Source organism: Numenius arquata, chromosome Z (assembly GCF_964106895.1).
Source record: "Numenius arquata chromosome Z, bNumArq3.hap1.1, whole genome shotgun sequence".
Classification (NCBI taxonomy): Eukaryota; Metazoa; Chordata; class Aves; order Charadriiformes; family Scolopacidae; genus Numenius; species Numenius arquata.
The window spans coordinates 79,183,502-79,200,661 of record NC_133616.1 but is presented as its reverse complement, the minus strand read 5'-3'; the positions used below and the strand labels follow the sequence as shown (position 1 = coordinate 79,200,661).

Below are 17,160 nucleotides of genomic sequence, written 5' to 3'. Positions count from 1 at the left end.
CACCAGTAATATCCTATATAATATATATGTGTGTGTGCACACTTACACAGGAAGACATAAGCATAGTATAGGCTCTTAGTTCAATTTTTTTTCATTTATTTATGTGCATAAGTACATGAAATGAATGAAAGGTAAAAGGAATTAATGCAAGTGTATAGTGGTGGTATTAGAAATGCTACAGCTACATTTTCTCCTTTCTGTCATTTATTAAAAAAAGAAATTAATTAAAGGAATCAAAGGGACCTAGAATCAGAACTGTGTACCTCAGATGGTTAGTGATAACATTGTCTTGTTTTTTCAGATAAACCTGCAGAAGAAGATGCGAGTGACTGGAGTTATAACTCAAGGTGCCAAGAGGATTGGAAGTCCAGAATATGTAAAATCTTACAAAATTGCATACAGTAATGATGGGAAGTCCTGGACAATGTATAAAGTAAAAGGCACAAATGAAGATATGGTAAGATTAAGTCATCTGTATATGAATATATCCTATGGTTTAGTTGTCTTTAGAGGTATGAGGTATCTCTAGTAGATAAGTGTAATTTCCTGATGGTATGATATAGTCTGCCTTGCTATTATTTTTCTCTGAAAAAAAAATTCAATAAATTTACACTTTTTGTCTGCTAAGAATTTCTTATACTATAATTGATGGTTGTACAAATTCTATGTCTCAAGGTTGAATAATCCTATTTATTACACTTAACTGATTTTCGTTTTAATTAGTTTACCAGTAATTACTCGTTACTCTGTTTTCAATTTAGTTTTATTACATTGGCAGATTAGTGTTAACCCTTCAAAGTACAGAACCCATTCATCAATGCTAATCTCTGTACTGCACAAACAGTATCACCCAGTGGGAAGTATGTGTTTACAGTTTATAGTTATCACTTATTTTTTTATAGAGTTGTGCATACAAAGCAGGAAAAATCCCTTTACTGTGTAAGTTAAGATAGCGCTAAGGCACTTTGCAGCATTAGGCATAGTTTCTCTATTAGAAAATTAAAATGTTGTGTGAAGAGGTATATAATGAGGGAAGAAAACAAAGTACAAGCATATCTGGTTAGAGTGAGGAGCGCATAGAAGAATGCTTATAGGTTTAATTCAGCTCCCCCAGCGATCAGTGGGAGGGTTACAGTGCACTTCACTGGGAGTTGGATCAGGTTCTTGAAGTAGAGGGGAAAAAATAAACGTCAATCAGCATAAATAATTTCAGGCTAAATTGAATTGGGACTATTTAATACACTAATTAGAAAAGAAGACATAATTTAGTTGCATTAGTAGCTTCAGTTTCTAGGAATAACGAGAGAAGTCCTGATTCATCACAGGTGGCAAATACATACCGATGCAAGCCAATGGCAGTAGGTTTTGCTTAAAAATTTGGATGTTGGGCACTAGAAATGGTAAAACAGCCTCTATTTGGGAAAAGCTCGTAGAGAAATGTGCAGGGACGGTCAGAAGAACAACCCAGATATTTTTGAGATGTGGAAATGAGCTGAACATCCAGTAATCCTCCTGGCACGTTCTTATGGGTATGTCCTTTACCACAGGTGTTTCGTGGAAACGTGGACAACAACACCCCGTACGCCAACTCCTTCACCCCTCCAATTAAGTCGCAGTACATACGTCTGTATCCTCAGGTCTGCAGAAGACACTGCACGTTGAGAATGGAGCTTCTTGGCTGTGAACTGTCAGGTGGGTTTTCTGCAACCGCCTCATCTCAGAACTCAACCATCAAAGAGCACATTTTTGTGCCCAGGGTCTAGACTGCGTGCAATTTATTCCTGGTGCGATACAGTTGCCAGGGCTGAGTTTATCCAGACAATTACTTATCCCTTTTTATGTAAATGATATAGGCAGCCACACGTACCCAAATGATGTAAGTGACAATAGTTGCTTGCAGTAGGGCGGTAATAGTAGTAGGGTAATGTGGTAGCAGCCTAATAACGCTTTGTAAATCTTTCTGTGCACATTGGCCTCCAATTACATGCAACCTAGAAAAGGTCATTTATAGCAGTTTTAATAAGTATCAAGAGTGATCAGGACCCGTTATGTTACACACTAAGCAGACCGCGAGACAGAGAGTCTCGTTACACTCAGCACAGCCTAAGCAAAGCGCTGGAAATGGTTTCTGAGAGCCAAAGTTGGTTGTGCCATGCTGCACAGAAGAGTCACGGCAGAAGCAGGCATCAAATCCAATCTGACTAATTTCGCCCGGCTGCTGGGTGATTCTCCTGGTCAATGTGCTGTGTGACATCCTCAGAGGGACTAGGGTGCTTTAGATGCCATCAAGGACCACTCAAAGTGCAGTAAGTTATATTTTGCTGGGCTGTTTTAGTCAAGGTTTCAGTTTAGATTTGTTTTGTGGATTTCCAGCAGAAGCAGGGACTGTGTCTTGTAGCAAAAAGTAAATGAACAAATGGAGCCAGTAAACCCTCTTAAGGTATGTAGTAGCAGAAGTTATAGCTCATAAATGTAAAGCCTGACCTCTAGCCACTCTCTGCAAGAACCATGTTCCCTTACAAATTCAGTAAAGCATGTAAATTTTTTATCTTTTTTCAAGAGATCAACCTTTACCGGTGGGAGCACTCCACTGAATTCATTTAAGAATGATTTTATGTGGCTGCCTGCTTACTGTACAAACAATAGTCATCCAGTTCACGAATGATACATCAAAACAGCTGGAGTTAAATAATTCTCAGTCCTCCAGTGGCATCAAAACCAGGTTCAGAAATGAAAAGTTAATGCATTAATCTCGCTGTAGCCCTTTTCCAATATAGATAGGTTTGAGAGTAAATAGAAAATTCTGTCTAGCTGCTTTAGTCTATTAGATATTTTTTTTTTATATCTTCCATTTCTGGAACCACAATTTAGAGTAAGTCCTTGCCAGAATGACCAGGAATTGTTTTGCTCAAAGAACTGTGAAAGCTACTGAAGTGAATTCATTTCAGTGGTCTCCTAACAGTTTCAAGGTCATAATTTCTAAGAACTGCAGGCAGCCAAGGCTCAGCAGAACAATTTCAGTCTTACTGAAAGTAGAGTATAATTATACAAAACGACAGACTAATTCGTTCTAATTCCAGGTGGTCTGTCTTAGGCAGAAAAATACCTTGAGAGGTCTGGCTTCCCTAACAAGTCCGGGTGCTAGAGAAGACAGTCACTATTGAAGGGAGAGAGACCGTTGCAGCATCAGATCATCATAAAAACTAATCCTTTCCTCGGACGAAATTCAGCAAAACGTTCAATAAATAGCTTTACTTACCAAGCTCCATGGTCAGGCCTTACTGAAAACCATGATCAATTCTTGTGGAGTTGGCCGTCAATAAATCAGGCATTAATTTTCATAGCCTTGTGTTCCTGCCAGACTTGTGTTTTGCACATCTCTGTGTTGGAAACTCCTGCCCCTTCATAGAGTATTAATTTGGGGAGAGAATCAGATCACAGATATTGTTTATTAGAATGCCTTTATTCATTAAGCTGTTATTAATAGTAGCATCAAGCTGTTGTTTTTAAAAACAGATAACTGTTCGCACAACACAGTCACTTACTTACTCATGCAATTAGCTCACATGCCCAAACATCTGCATATGGCAGGCTCTGCCTTCTTACATGTGGTCCAAGTCATACTTTGTTGATGCTCGTGTGTGTTGGTGGCCTGGTACCAATTCAGTAAACTCATCTAATCTGGAAAGGAATCCTATGTTAATTAATAGGAAGAAAATATTTTAAATCTCTTTAACTTTCAGAAAAGAAAAGTGTCACACTATTAATAAAAAAAAATCACCTTTGCCCTCAAATAATAGATCTATGCTGGTTTTGCCAATACTGCAGGAATCCTGGCCAAGACAAGACACAAGTAGACCTTAGCATGCAGATCCATTTGTAGTTTTGCCTCCACAGCATCACACATTTAACATTTCCTTTGGGGATTTGAGTTTTCTTGAAAGAAGAGGTAGATGAGGGGCATGGTACAGGACACAGACTGAAGAGTAAAATATTGTGCCCTCAGAAGAGACAACAGAATAACCTCTTCTTTCAGTTTTCAGATGCTAATCTACCCTTTCCCAAACTGTGGGTTCCTCATAATTTCACTGAGCTAGACTAAATAAGAAGTAGCTGCAAACTTATACTTAGATAGGTTTAAACATACACAGTTATCAGATATCATTTATCACAGGTGGTGAAATCCAAAGCATCTCCAACATTTTGACCTAAGATGCTCCACTGAGCATAGCTGTAAGTATGTTTGCATCAGCTTTCACTAACTTTAACAGGTTTTAAAAATGGGAAGGGAGATTGAACCCTTTCACAGGGACTTTAAAAAGCAGATTTAAAGAAGAGACAGCGCAGTGAAGAGGAGATGCCCCAGGGAGTCACGAGCATTGTTACAAATACACTTCTATGAGGGATGACTATCTACAGACACAAAGTTTTGTACCACTTTGACAATTCTGTCCTTTGTGCTCTAGGTTGTAGCTTTCCTATCAAAATAAACCATCAATATCCTCTGTCATTGCAGCAGGGTGTTGTAGGAGCTAGGAAGCCACTGGATCTGCTGTTGCTCTTTGTGACACAGCACTAAGACGTTCTGCCACCCCTGTGCATCATACTCGTCTCTTCTGGTTCTCGTTGTTCTTCTCACTTTCTCCTGTTATATTTAACAACTGTCTTCCTCCTCCCTTTGGGGCAGTGGAGAAGGAAGGAGAGTGTAAAATCCTATCAGTGCATGCACGCACGCACACACAGATGCACAAGCAGACACATTTGTTATTTTATAAATCAATAATAATACTCAGAAAAGATATAACTATTTTTGATGGATTAGACCAACACTGAAAAACAGTTTTGACAACCCATATTTTTGTGTCAGGAACCTCCTTCAGATTCCTCAGATGAAACATTCCTGCTGACAGCCCTTGTGATCCTGGAGTGATACTTCAGAATTGAATAATAAGCGAAGTCCCTCTCCAAAGCAACAGATGAATCTCTCTCATTTGTGCTATCAATTGCTCCCTCCTACTCCCAGGAAGATTGTTTTGTTGTTGTTTTGAACTAGGTAGCTCAGTCTACAGACAAGGCTATGCGATTTCCTTTTGTGCATTGAGAATCAGTTCTGAAAGGTTGGGTTGTGGTTTTTTTTCAAAAATTACTTCATTTTCTATTTATTTTTTAATTGAATATGAAACCTGTCAGTATTTCAAATTTTAAATACAGTTGTTACTACACTGAAGAGCATATTATTATTATCTGTCTCCAGTAATACACATTTGCTCCTGCTGCTAGACCCCCTACAAAGGGCCTGTTCTTACCGGCTTGATTTGAATTCGTAATAATTCCAGTTAATTCTGTGTGTTAAAGCTACAGGAGAAACAGAAAGTCGAATCCAACCAAGAGATCTTTGCTAATAATATCAAAGAAACTGAAAAAAGAATCATGTCTTTAAATCTGGGTAAACATACTGTGGAGGAAATGGACTTCTAAGAAAAAAACAACCAGCTTTGATATCTAGCTCAAATAAAGTGAAAAACAAAAACTTTTAAGGTGTTTTAAGTAGTCACACAGTGCTCTGGCTCTATCAAGAAACACCAGCTGAGTAGAGTTATGGTCCCAGCAGGAGAGCCCTCGCAGCCTACATGTGTGCTTCAAGAAACACAGCTGGTGACTCGGCAAATGATTTCCTGAGAGCAACCAGCTCAGCGATGTGGGATGTGAGTCTCGGGTGGAAAACCTCTGTCATCCTAGTGATACATAAAGTCAAGGTTCTGTGCATCTGCAGTGATGATGCACTCCTTGAAAAACCACATTTTTTAGCTTTTGGGCATACTCTCACTCAATGAGATAGAGTATGCTAAAATATCTTTTGGAGTTTAACTGTGTCAAGTCAGCTACTGAACTAGGTAGGGTCACCAAATTTGTGAATTGAAAACTGAGACAACTGCACATGTGCAAGTTTTTGACAGCTGGGGGAGGAAGGAAATGAGAAAACTGCTTCTTTTTATGTTGCCATCTCCATCTTTCACCTTTTCCTCAAACAACCATCAAACTTTACTCCACCAGCCACACATCCATCTTTCCTAACCTCTTAGCAGCCCTCTCGGTCTCAGTCACTTGAATTGCCTATCTTTTCCTTATTTTTTTTAATCTTAAAACCATGTGACTCATCCACCTCTCTTGGGTTCCAGTACTGTTGTTACAGTGTTGCTGTCATAGAATCATACAATTGTCTAGGTTGGAAGGGACCTTTAAGACCTTCTAGTTCAACCATCAACCTAACTGTGATGAAAACCATCACTAAACCATGTCTCTAAGCACTATGTCAACCCATCTTTCAAATACCTCCAGGGATGGTGCCTCAACCACTTCCCTGGGCAGCCTATTCCAATGTTTAATAACCCTTTCAGTGTAACAATTGTTCCTAATATCCAATCTGAACCTCCCCTGGCGCAACTTGAGGCCATTTCGTCTTGTCCTATTGCCTGTGACTTGGGAGAAGAGACCAACCCCCTGCTTCTCTACATGCCCTTTCAGGTAGTTGTAGAGAGCGATAAGGTCGAAGGGTGTCTTCTCACCTCTCCTGGTACCTTCTATGTTTCCAGTGTACAATAGCAAGGCAGAGGAACATAGAGTCACTTATTAATTTTTATTTTTTTTCTTTTTTCATGGACACTCAGCAGAGAAAGAAGAAGCCCAAGATATATCTTTTGCTACAATCAAAATAACTCAATGATATGGGACATCCACCTGGTTTAAACAAATAAGCCATTAACTCTCAATTTCTCCTAAGCGATTATCTCCAACTATTCTCCTTCCTTCACAGTTGTTTTTCTGTAGTCTTTGATTCTGTCAATGGGCGTTGGGGCTTTCTAAGTTTTTGGCTAGATGTCAAGTAATTAAAAAATGTGGAGAACCTCATTGCTTGTTAGCATTTTACTTCAGCAGTGGCTTTAAGGAAAATTAATGTTTCCTCAGTAGGCAAACACATGGTTGATGTGACATGGCATAAAAACATGATCAAATTTAACTTAATAGGGGAAACAATAACAATCTGCTGGACAGGAAAATAAAACCAAGATAAAAAGACATTAAAGTCATCCTTTCTGTTTGTTTGCCTTCATATATTTATGCCAGGATAATATTACGTTGCATTCTCTATCTTGTTTTTGATTCTTCCTAGGTAGTGTTGAAATAAAGTGCCTTGAATTGGCTATTTTTTATTTGTTTGTTTGCAAGTTTCTTCAACAATAGCTGTGATTAAAGCCTTTTCTTTGAGAATTGCTAGCTTTCTTTTCCATAACGGAAAAGCTAAACCACTGACAGAGATAAGTAGGTGGTGCCACAGATATTATTTTGCTGTTCCAGGTTGCTCTGAACCCCTGGGGATGAAATCAGGACATATACAGGACTACCAAATTACTGCCTCCAGTGTTTTCCGTACACTCAACATGGACATGTTCGCTTGGGAGCCCAGGAAAGCCCGCCTGGACAAGCAAGGCAAAGTTAATGCCTGGACCTCGGGCCACAACGACCAGTCACAGTGGTTGCAGGTGAAATTTCATATACATTTTCCCAAATGTTTATCTTCTTTGTGTTTCAGGTATGGGGATGGTTGACTGGTTTAAGATTACATTCATATTCTTCAGTATCTGAGTGTAGCCACCCTAACTCTGCCACCTGTAGATGATGAAGCTATGAAAGCCCACACAGATCTTCATGTCTTTGGTACCTCAGTTGCAGACCCTGCTCAGGGAAACCTTCACCTCCACTAGCCAAATCTTACAAGTTGTACAGCAGCCATGAATTTTCCTTTTTTAATGAACACAAATGGTAATTGCAGGTCTGTTTCTCTGGTTTCTCCTCTTTTGTTAAGAGAGACAATTTTTTTCTCCTTTCTGTCCTTCTAAATCTCCCTGGAAAAGCATATCTACTTCAACTTCATGCTCATTAGCAGGTCTGGCCCATAGAAATTATCTTTGTCTAATTGAGACTGTTCAAAATTACCTTCCAACATTGCTCTGAAGCTAGCAAGACTGATTCAGTGCATGAATTCATTATAAAGCTGTGCACAGGGGTTGTTTTCAGCCTAGGAGTCATTTATACAAATCAGTAGTACGCTAATGTGAAAGATTGCAATAAATCACTGGTATGGAAGACTATCTGACCAGTCACTGACACATTTACATTTTCTGAACTGTTGAAAATAGCAGTGTTTGGAGTCAGCTGCCAGTTGCAGTGCAGTTCCCAGTGGGAAGCCTCAATAGCATTAGACGTGGCTACTAACCAGCTGCAATCTTTTCACATATAAATTATGACATATTAGCTTTTTTACCTACAGTTGCTAAGCAATTTAGCAATACGATTACATCTTTTCTCCCAAGTTTACACATGTTCTGAAAGGAAGCAGCAGTTGCCTTGTCTATTTAGCTTTTGAATAACTGAAGATACTGGGATTTACTGAAAAATTTTTAGAGCAGCTTTTTGAAATAGCAGTTAATAACTTCTGGAGAGGAGCAAAATTTTATTTCTGTGTTTTCCAGTGGAGAAGCAGATGCAAAATTTTCTCCATGTAAAAGAAAGGCAGGTGTATCACAGCCAGTTTTAGCCCCATCAGTGATACCAAGAAACTAAGGGTGTGCAAATACTTTGCAGAAATATCCTGTGGTGTGCTATTCCTCCTAGGGGTGACAGTGGATTTTTAACTACAGAAGGCAAGAGGCTGCAGACTTAATTCTCATATTCTAAAACTTTCCATTCTGTTCTAAGTCTTTCTGTTTGAACCTACCTGAACCTGCAAATTTAATCTGACCACTTGCACAGTCTCTGTAAGTCCTTGAAGTATCAGAGATACTTCTTTTAATCTGGTGAAAAGAAAGTTGTGAAGACATTTTTGTCTTTTAGTTCATTTATCATATGGCTATGATGTGAGTTCTACTGAATGTAGGAATTTGGGAATCTTCACAGGAATGTAAGCAATTTACCCTTTCCTGAAAGTTATTATACTTAAAATATTTCTCCAAAAGAGTATCATAATATTTCTTGTTTGAAAAAGAAAAAATAAGATCAAAAACCAGGAGGGATCAAACCCACTCATTTTTTCAGTGCTAAGTTGGTTGTTAACTTCTGCTATAGGCTGATTATTCTGAGTTCAATCCGTGAATAGAGATGGACTCACATACTTCAAGTCTAGGTAACGATTCTGTAAGAAAGACATGCCTGTCATTTAAATTTGTGTGCTCGTTGTTGTTCTCTTTGCTGGTAGTTGAGTTTTTTCTTTAAAATACAGAGTATTGTATTGCAACTTTTTAACACACTGACTGCAATTTAATTATCATGCTGCTTCCATAGAACAACACATTTGGCAGAAAAAGCGTGTGAAAACAAACTTATCTGTATGTCTTTTTCCCTCAGCAATTACATATTACAAGGAATGATCCCACTAGTGATTCCATGGTACTCTAAAACAGGCTTAAAAACATAGATTTCTGGATTTTTGCTAAAGTAGCTGGCCTACTAATATAATATTTCACTGTGTTCACTTTCCATGCCTTTTGAATTTTCTCCACATGCCTTATTTGGTGTACCTTTTATAATTTTCACTAAAAAACCTATAAAATTGGGTAAAAGCCTACTGAATGCCTTTAAAAGTTATTCTTGTAGTGTGTCGTATGTGGATGACTTGAACAGATCTGTTCTGACTTAACAGTTATTTTGGAGTATGCTTGCCCAAATGCCATTGCTATCAACTGTTCCTCTGCTTAAAAGCTTGTGTGCTGACATACATCTCAGAGCACCTGCTGTGATAATGGTTGCTGAGAGGTGATGTTTGCATCATGCATAAATGCTACTTGCTACTTATGGGCAGTTTACAGCACTTTTGGATGAACCCTAGTGATAAATTCTTCTCTGTCACGAGCTGGGGTTTGTTTACTTGTTTTTCTCCCAAAAAGGAAAATTCTGAATATTCTATGTATTTAACAAATGCAGCCATTAACGAGTATTCTTATTGTTTTAAAGTGTTCTGGATTGCTACAGCCATAATTGAGCTCCAGAGGCAGGAATATGAAGTGTTATGTGGCTCCACACACAAACTGTACATTTTTAGGTTCAAGAAGTATATTCACTTTATTGGTGCTGCAGTTGTTGAAAATCTGTGTGATCTAGACTCTACTAACTCAACGAACTCCAAGTTCCACATGCAACACTCCTTTACACCAAGCACCTTCATCAGTAATGGAAGAAAGTCTTTTTGTGATGTGGGGGAAAAGTTAATGATATTAATGAAGTTAAAGATGACCAAAATCCTACTTTTCCAGCTCAGTCATTATCTGTGTCTGAGTTCCCCAACAGGCTTGCTCAAGGGCACTCTTGCCGTGCCTTTAAAGAAGATGCTGCAGAAGCCATGTCAGTTACCTGGCCTAATTCATAGCACAAGAGCTTCCATTAATTCCTGCCTCTTTAATGTCTCTGTACTCATCACAGTTGAAATCTAACATGAGTAATCAGTGCTAGCAACTCTCTCTACTCCTGAATACTTTCTTTAGTGATTCTCTTTTGGAGATATTTCTGTGAAATCATCTGAATAAAATTGAAGATTAAGGGGGAGGTGGGGAAGTGAAATTAAGAAAAAAAAAAAGTAATGGTTTGTTTCCCATAATTAGGTAGAAATTTAGCATAAACTAAGTGAGATAAAGCAGTTCAGGTTAATTACTGAGAAAAGTCAGAAAACCCTAAACTTCACTTTCCTTTAAGGCAGTCCCTTTTCCTCGTTATTTTGATTTGCTTGTCAACATCATTTACTATCTTGAACCAGTTCACAGGCTTTCCCCAGGATCTCTTCCTGAACTACCATGACCAGGCTGCTTTGCCAGTTTGGAGAGTGCTTCTGCTCCTCCTGGAGACAGTCCAGGACTGTCATTCCAGCCGGTCACCCCACTTGCCATTTCTTCGGTTATTTGACATTAAAGGAAATGTTAAAGTACTTCCCACCTTATGCTCAGAACGAGGCACTGAGGCTATAAAGATTATTGAAAATTATTCCTACTGATGTTTCAGATACAGATTTTCACCGTTCTGTATCATTTTCCTACCCAATACTAGGAACCTAACCAAGACAATTCAAAGAAATTAACTTTTTCCTCAAAAACCATTCCCATTCTGCTACTAATTTTCTGCAGTTATAAATTATGAAATGAGGACAGTGGCTTAAACTCCCTTTTCTCTGTTTACTGTTAGTTAAGTTGTGGTGTTTTAAAATATTTCCTTATTTCTGCTACATTGAGAGATGCCATATCTGTCATTTTATTGATTTTCCACTCTCTCTCACTGCCTAATAAGGACAGCAACACCTTGTAGTTTAATGCCTTCACCCGTTTGTCCTTTGCCTGGTGCTTCAGCAGGTAATTTCTCTGGTGTTGTTTCTCTGATCTACCATCCTCTTCAGTATTCCTCAGCGCTGAGGCATCCCTGATTATTTGATGTCTCCAAATACCTGGAGCTTTCTTCTCTACCTTCAACTGTCTCCTTTGCATAAATTGTTTTTGATGTTATCCCAGTTCTAACTTTATAATTTTACATGGGTACTGGTAGTATTTTATCTTAAAACCAGTGATATGCTGGTGCTAGGTTTTTTTTTTTAAAGCCTGTATCTCTACAGAGCACAGCTGGATGAAAAGGATGCCCATCTTGGAAGCCTGCTGAGGTTCCTTTTATATCTCCATATTATCCTCAGGTCACCAGCAGCACTGCAGCAGCTTTATGTTTCTAGTTGTACTTGAGATTTTAAAACAGTTTACTCTCTGCAAAACTGACTTTCATCCAGTTGTTTAGCTTGCATTTCACTGCAAAGCTAGTGGAAGGTTCTGCAGCTTGAGGTGCATGAGTGGTAAACCTGACAGAGTTGATCTACAGTTCTTTTGTATAGTTACCATTGAGCTCAGATGAGTTAAGAAAATCATCCCTCCCATAAGTAGCAGAGTGGCGGCAACAAGCGATGTATTATTCTAATGTTTCTCTTGCTGATGCTATGTGATGGAATCATCTAAGCACTACTAGGGAAAAAAAAAACAGTTGCTGATAAAGATAGCAGATTGTTTGAAGATTGGCAAAGCAACTGTTATATATATACCTACACATTTTCCAAAAGTGATGATTGCCAGGGGTATAATACATTTGGGTTGGTTATTTTCCTGCCAACCTAATCTCCAGTATTAGACAATATTACTGAGATTTTTCACCAACACCATTAGAAAACAATTGTCTCAGAGGTGCAATTGACTTATTCTTTCAGTCTAATACATTATCATCTTTTTTACACCACAAAGTCTCTTATTTGAAAACAAAGGCAGAATTGTATGCCAAATATTTATTCACTTTTTGTCACATATACACAAGTCCATCTCTATCTACAAAGTCTCATGCCATCGAAGGATCTACATATCTCCATTGTCTAGCATTTATTTACAGTGGTTAAGCTTCTAAGGGATCAAATGAAAGAGTTAATTAAAGGCTAAACCAGACCGTGCTTCTACTCAGTTTTTCTTATAGAGTACTCGTATAGAAAACAGACTTTGTGCTACGTTTCTCCAGTATTTACAAAACCTTATAGTGGTACCTGTTGTGCTTTGCACCACGATCACAAGTTATCTGACACTGTCTAAATTCTAAGATAAATGAGGATTAAGAGAAGACAAAAGGTAGCCATGCCTAATGCTGTGTCAGCTCCAGCAGTCTCACGCAAACACAGCTAACGTGAGCCTAGAGAGATAACCCAGAGCTTTTTCTGCATTTCACCAAGTTATTGGCTGTATAACCTGATGCAAAAGGACTAAACTACAGCTAATTTTAATTTTATAGGTCCTATATATAAAATTTACATATGCAATTTATAGATATACTTCTAATTATCTGCTTAGGGTCCTTCTATAATCAATGGGAAAAGGACAGCACTATCAAGGAATAATTCATGCTACCTGAGTCAGTGTCCGAAGTTTCCTGTTATGAATCACCCTGGAGATATGCCTTTACTTAGACACAGAGAGAGAAATAGACAATTAGCTTAAACTAAAAAATGAATTTTTGAATGATGAAAGTTACATGAATTTTTGAATTATGAAAGTGAATCCTGAATCCTTCCCTTTTTTAATATGGGAAGAGAACACTATTTTTCATTTCATATTGGTTAGCTGAGCTTATTTTAATGTTGGTGTTCATTCTGTCACTAAAAAAAAAGGAATGTTGTTTCCTATCTCTAACGGGGTATTTGTTTCTCGTCTATTATTGCACCTGCCTTTTTCTCCTCTTCTTTGTTATATTTTCCTGTTTATTTGTAATAAGTTCTGCAGAGGCTTACTAGATAGGAAATGACTACACTGCAGCATTTCCTAAATGCTGAAAACAGCTCATAAGGAGAAAATTGTGTGGATTGTCTAATTATCTTTTGAATTGTGTTGTTAGAAAAGCAAGCATTAATACCAATACCGGTTAAAGTAGCCAATAAGCGGTTTCTGTCTGGCCACCAGCTTAAAGATTGTGTTTTAACACCCACACTTTGGAAAAAAAAAAACAACCGCGCTTAACAACATCTTAATTAAATAAGGACTTGAAAGACCAAAAATTGGAATAGGATAAAATGTTAGTTTAAGACCAATCTAGTAATTAACATAATGAGGAAATTACATGACTTCTGGAAGGCTTGGACTGCTAAGCAGTGTGTTGAGATTAGTCTTTGAAAGATACAGTTTTCTATAGGAATTGTAAGCTTAATTATAACACATTATAAACAAAGGGCATGTATCTTTCTCTGCAGCTTCAATAAACCAAAGCCATCACCACCAGATCAGGAGACGAATCAATGTCCTTTGCATGTGCAGCAACAAAAAGTCTCTCTCAATTCTCCAGACACAAAGGTGGTACTAATTTAATTGTAATTTCTCACATGCAGAAAAGTGAGTTCTCAGATCTCAGGTGGCAAAAGACAAGGGGTACAGAGATCAACTTTTCTTTGTGCCATGCTTTTTATTGGGATACTGAAAGATATTTACAGTCAATATTGGTCATTTTATCTTTTTAACTCAAAGTCGTCTTTTCCTTTTCTTGTTGTTCTTGGCAAGGCAGCTGTCATTTTCCGCTTGAAGAACTTGGACGCTCAGCTTTGGCATCTCTTTGCTCTTATGCTTACCTAGATGAGGAGTTTCACAGAGTAATATTCTGTTCACACAGACTGATAGTACACAGGATGCAGCAGCATAACAAGACGGGTTGTGATTAAATTATTAATATGGTTCTTTCCTTTCCCATACTTTCCCAGAAACTCACTATAGATAAATTTCCCTATAAAAAGCAGACAGTGTAGAATAAGGTAGTAATGTACAAATAGTTCTGAGCGATTTAGTCAAAGACAAAGGCAGATAAAGAGAGGCACCCACTTCTAAATTGCACACTGTTGAATTTAACAATTTTGTACTGCCTGGGCTAGAATGCCAAACAGGTCACTTTACTGACTTCTTCACTTGCTCATAAATCATAGACTTAAGTTTTCTTTTAGGACGCTATGTAGCTCGAGATGAAGATTAAGCCCTTTTTCTTTTCTCTTTCTCTTTCTTTTTCTTTTTCTTTTTCTTTTTCTTTTTCTTTTTCTTTTTCTTTTTCTTTTTCTTTTTCTTTTTCTTTTTCTTTTTCTTTTTCTTTTTCTTTTTCTTTTTCTTTTTCTTTTTCTTTTTCTTTTTCTTTTTCTTTTTCTTTTTCTTTTTTTTCTTTTTTTTTTTTAGCTCTGATCTCTCCATATGTTGCCAATGCTTTTTTAGCACTACTAACAGACATATAGCTTAGACAAATACTATTAAGAGGTATGCCTTGATTTCCTAGTTGCAGCCATCTGCCAGCAAATATTTGATGGCCATTCCAGAGGTCACTCTCTAACCCAGTTTTTCCCCCAAATCATTTCAAGTTAAATGCATTATTCACATTAATAATGTTACTAAATTGTGCATTTCAGCCTTGCCCTTCCTAAATTGCTTTTGACTTTGCAAAGCTTTCTTCTGCAATTCATTTTATGGAAATGTTTATAGTAGTAATTGAATTTAAGCCTTGAAATTAAATAAGGCAGCATAAAATCTTAGTTTATTTTCCCTTTTCAATGCAGTATTTAGGCTCTATTTTATCATTTAGGTAGTGAAGTTTAAAGCCTTAGTAGAATCATTGATTTTAACTCTGGCCAAACACATTGTCAGAAGGACAGGCACAGAAGTTCTTTGTTGCAAGGTGTCGAGGAAATAGGTAACAAATAGATACAGCATGATTATTTCCCGTGATAAAAATTTGCATGTTAACACCTTCAAAAATAGATACAAAAGAAAGAGTCAGTATAGCTACTGAAAAATAGCTATAGGTTAAGACTTTACAGGAGAAAAATGTTTCATTGCACAAAGTCCTACCCTGTTCAGTGAATTATATTCCCTGCTCTCTTGTTAAACCTTCAGTAAAAAATGAGGGGTTAACTCAGCATTCTAGAGCCTATCTTTGAAACATAACAAAGTTATCATCACTAACAAAATTTACTTGCAAAGTTTCCATAAACAGTTGAATCATGTCTAGGTCTAAAGCATTGCAAGAGAGTACTGTCAGTTCCCTTACTGCTTGTAGTTTTTCTCAGTGTATCACTCCCCTGCAGATGAAAGTTAAATTGAATAATGACCCATTTCCTATTACAATAACAGGGTTTGATCTTGCTTTAAAAAAATCTGGGAGTGTAAGCAAAAACTCCTTGGTTGTTCTGAATTTTGATATACATAGGATTTGAGTCTGAAGTATTTTTTGTTACTGTGTATTTAGAGTGAAAATTTCGCTCTTACTGGATGCCAATAGCAGCATCTTCTGAAAATGGCATGCATTAAATTTTAATGAAAAGATGTTAGTTTTTCATTGTTTTAAATCTCTGCCTGTTTCACCTGGCTATCTTTTCCATTGATTTGAAATAATGTTGTGTCTCTGTGAAACAAAACCGTATCTTCTTTGCCCTCTCTTAAAATAACAGAATGGCTGCAAAATTGGCTAGATAGGAATAGAGATGGAAAGGATGCAAACGTGTTTCTTATTCCTGACTTCTTCTTCCATGGCAGTGCTTCAAAATAGAATCCACTTTTTCCTAATAAAGCTGTTTATTGTTTTCGTAGCTACATCTGAATTAGTTTTAGACTCAAGCACAATTGGACACAGTTGTTACCCCACAACACTTTCAGTCTCGACAAGACAAAAGGATGACAAAGAAAATATGGATGATGGAGAGAAATGAAGCCACCTTGACGAGGTCAAGTGTCTTTAAGCATCAAAAAATGCCTGGTGTAAAAATAGATGAGACAAAAGCCAGTGCAGCCTGAAAGCAAAAGAACAGAGTGGAACTGGGTCCAGTTCTGTTTTCTGATAGCTCAATGCTTTATTAACTGGAGTGTGCTGTTTTTATTAGCCCTGCGCATTTGTTCCCAAGTGTTACTTCTTGACTAAGCAAGACACTTACATTTTCTTCATGTACCTGTCAAGATTTTATGACTAAAATATACAGAGGTCTTGGAAAGCTATTCTTCACTGACTAGGCCTCTCAATTTTGTATTCATATGATTTTAGTCTTTATGCCACTTTAAAAATGCAGTGAAGCTGCATTACAAGATTCTGATTGACTTCAGAACATGTTTGTTCAAAATCTGTTATTCGTTTTCTTATTGTGTTCCCTACATAGAGTAGATAGGGAGAGATTGTTTCCTAGCTTGGCAAACTGTGAACAGAGATCATATCTTTTTTGCTAAGTAAATAATGAAATTGAGACAAAACCACAAAGAAGTAGTGGTGGCCAAGGACCCTCAAATTAATCTGAATTAGAAGGCAACAAACTACCTTCCAGCCTTCTTCAGAGGATGGCGAAATGTGTTTAACCAGGCTGACATTTACCTAACGGTGAGCAGAAAAATGAAAGTCATACCTCAGCATGTTAAAGCATCACATAAAGTAGACATGGATATTTCCCTTGCTGTTTCTGAATCTGAGACTATTCATTGGTTTCATCATGTGTTTTTCCCTAATAGCATCCCGATCATAGTTTAGTGTTGGTCTCAGCAGAATACTTAATAGTTTGGCTTTTTTGATTTTGGTTTCCATGTTAACTCAGGTGTGTCTATA

The 17,160-nt window shown here is 37.5% G+C and overlaps 1 protein-coding gene across 1 annotated transcript in view; it reads left to right on the top strand.

Moving 5' to 3' along the window:
• The window catches only part of EDIL3 (EGF like repeats and discoidin domains 3), a 192,183-nt gene that overhangs the window by 137,448 nt on the left and 37,575 nt on the right, over positions 1-17,160 (top strand). Inside the window, exons 7-9 of the mRNA XM_074166891.1 lie at positions 302-457; positions 1,548-1,692; positions 7,357-7,541. Of these exons, the coding sequence (XP_074022992.1) occupies positions 302-457; positions 1,548-1,692; positions 7,357-7,541 (486 nt within the window). The remainder of the gene's footprint in view (positions 1-301; positions 458-1,547; positions 1,693-7,356; positions 7,542-17,160) is intronic.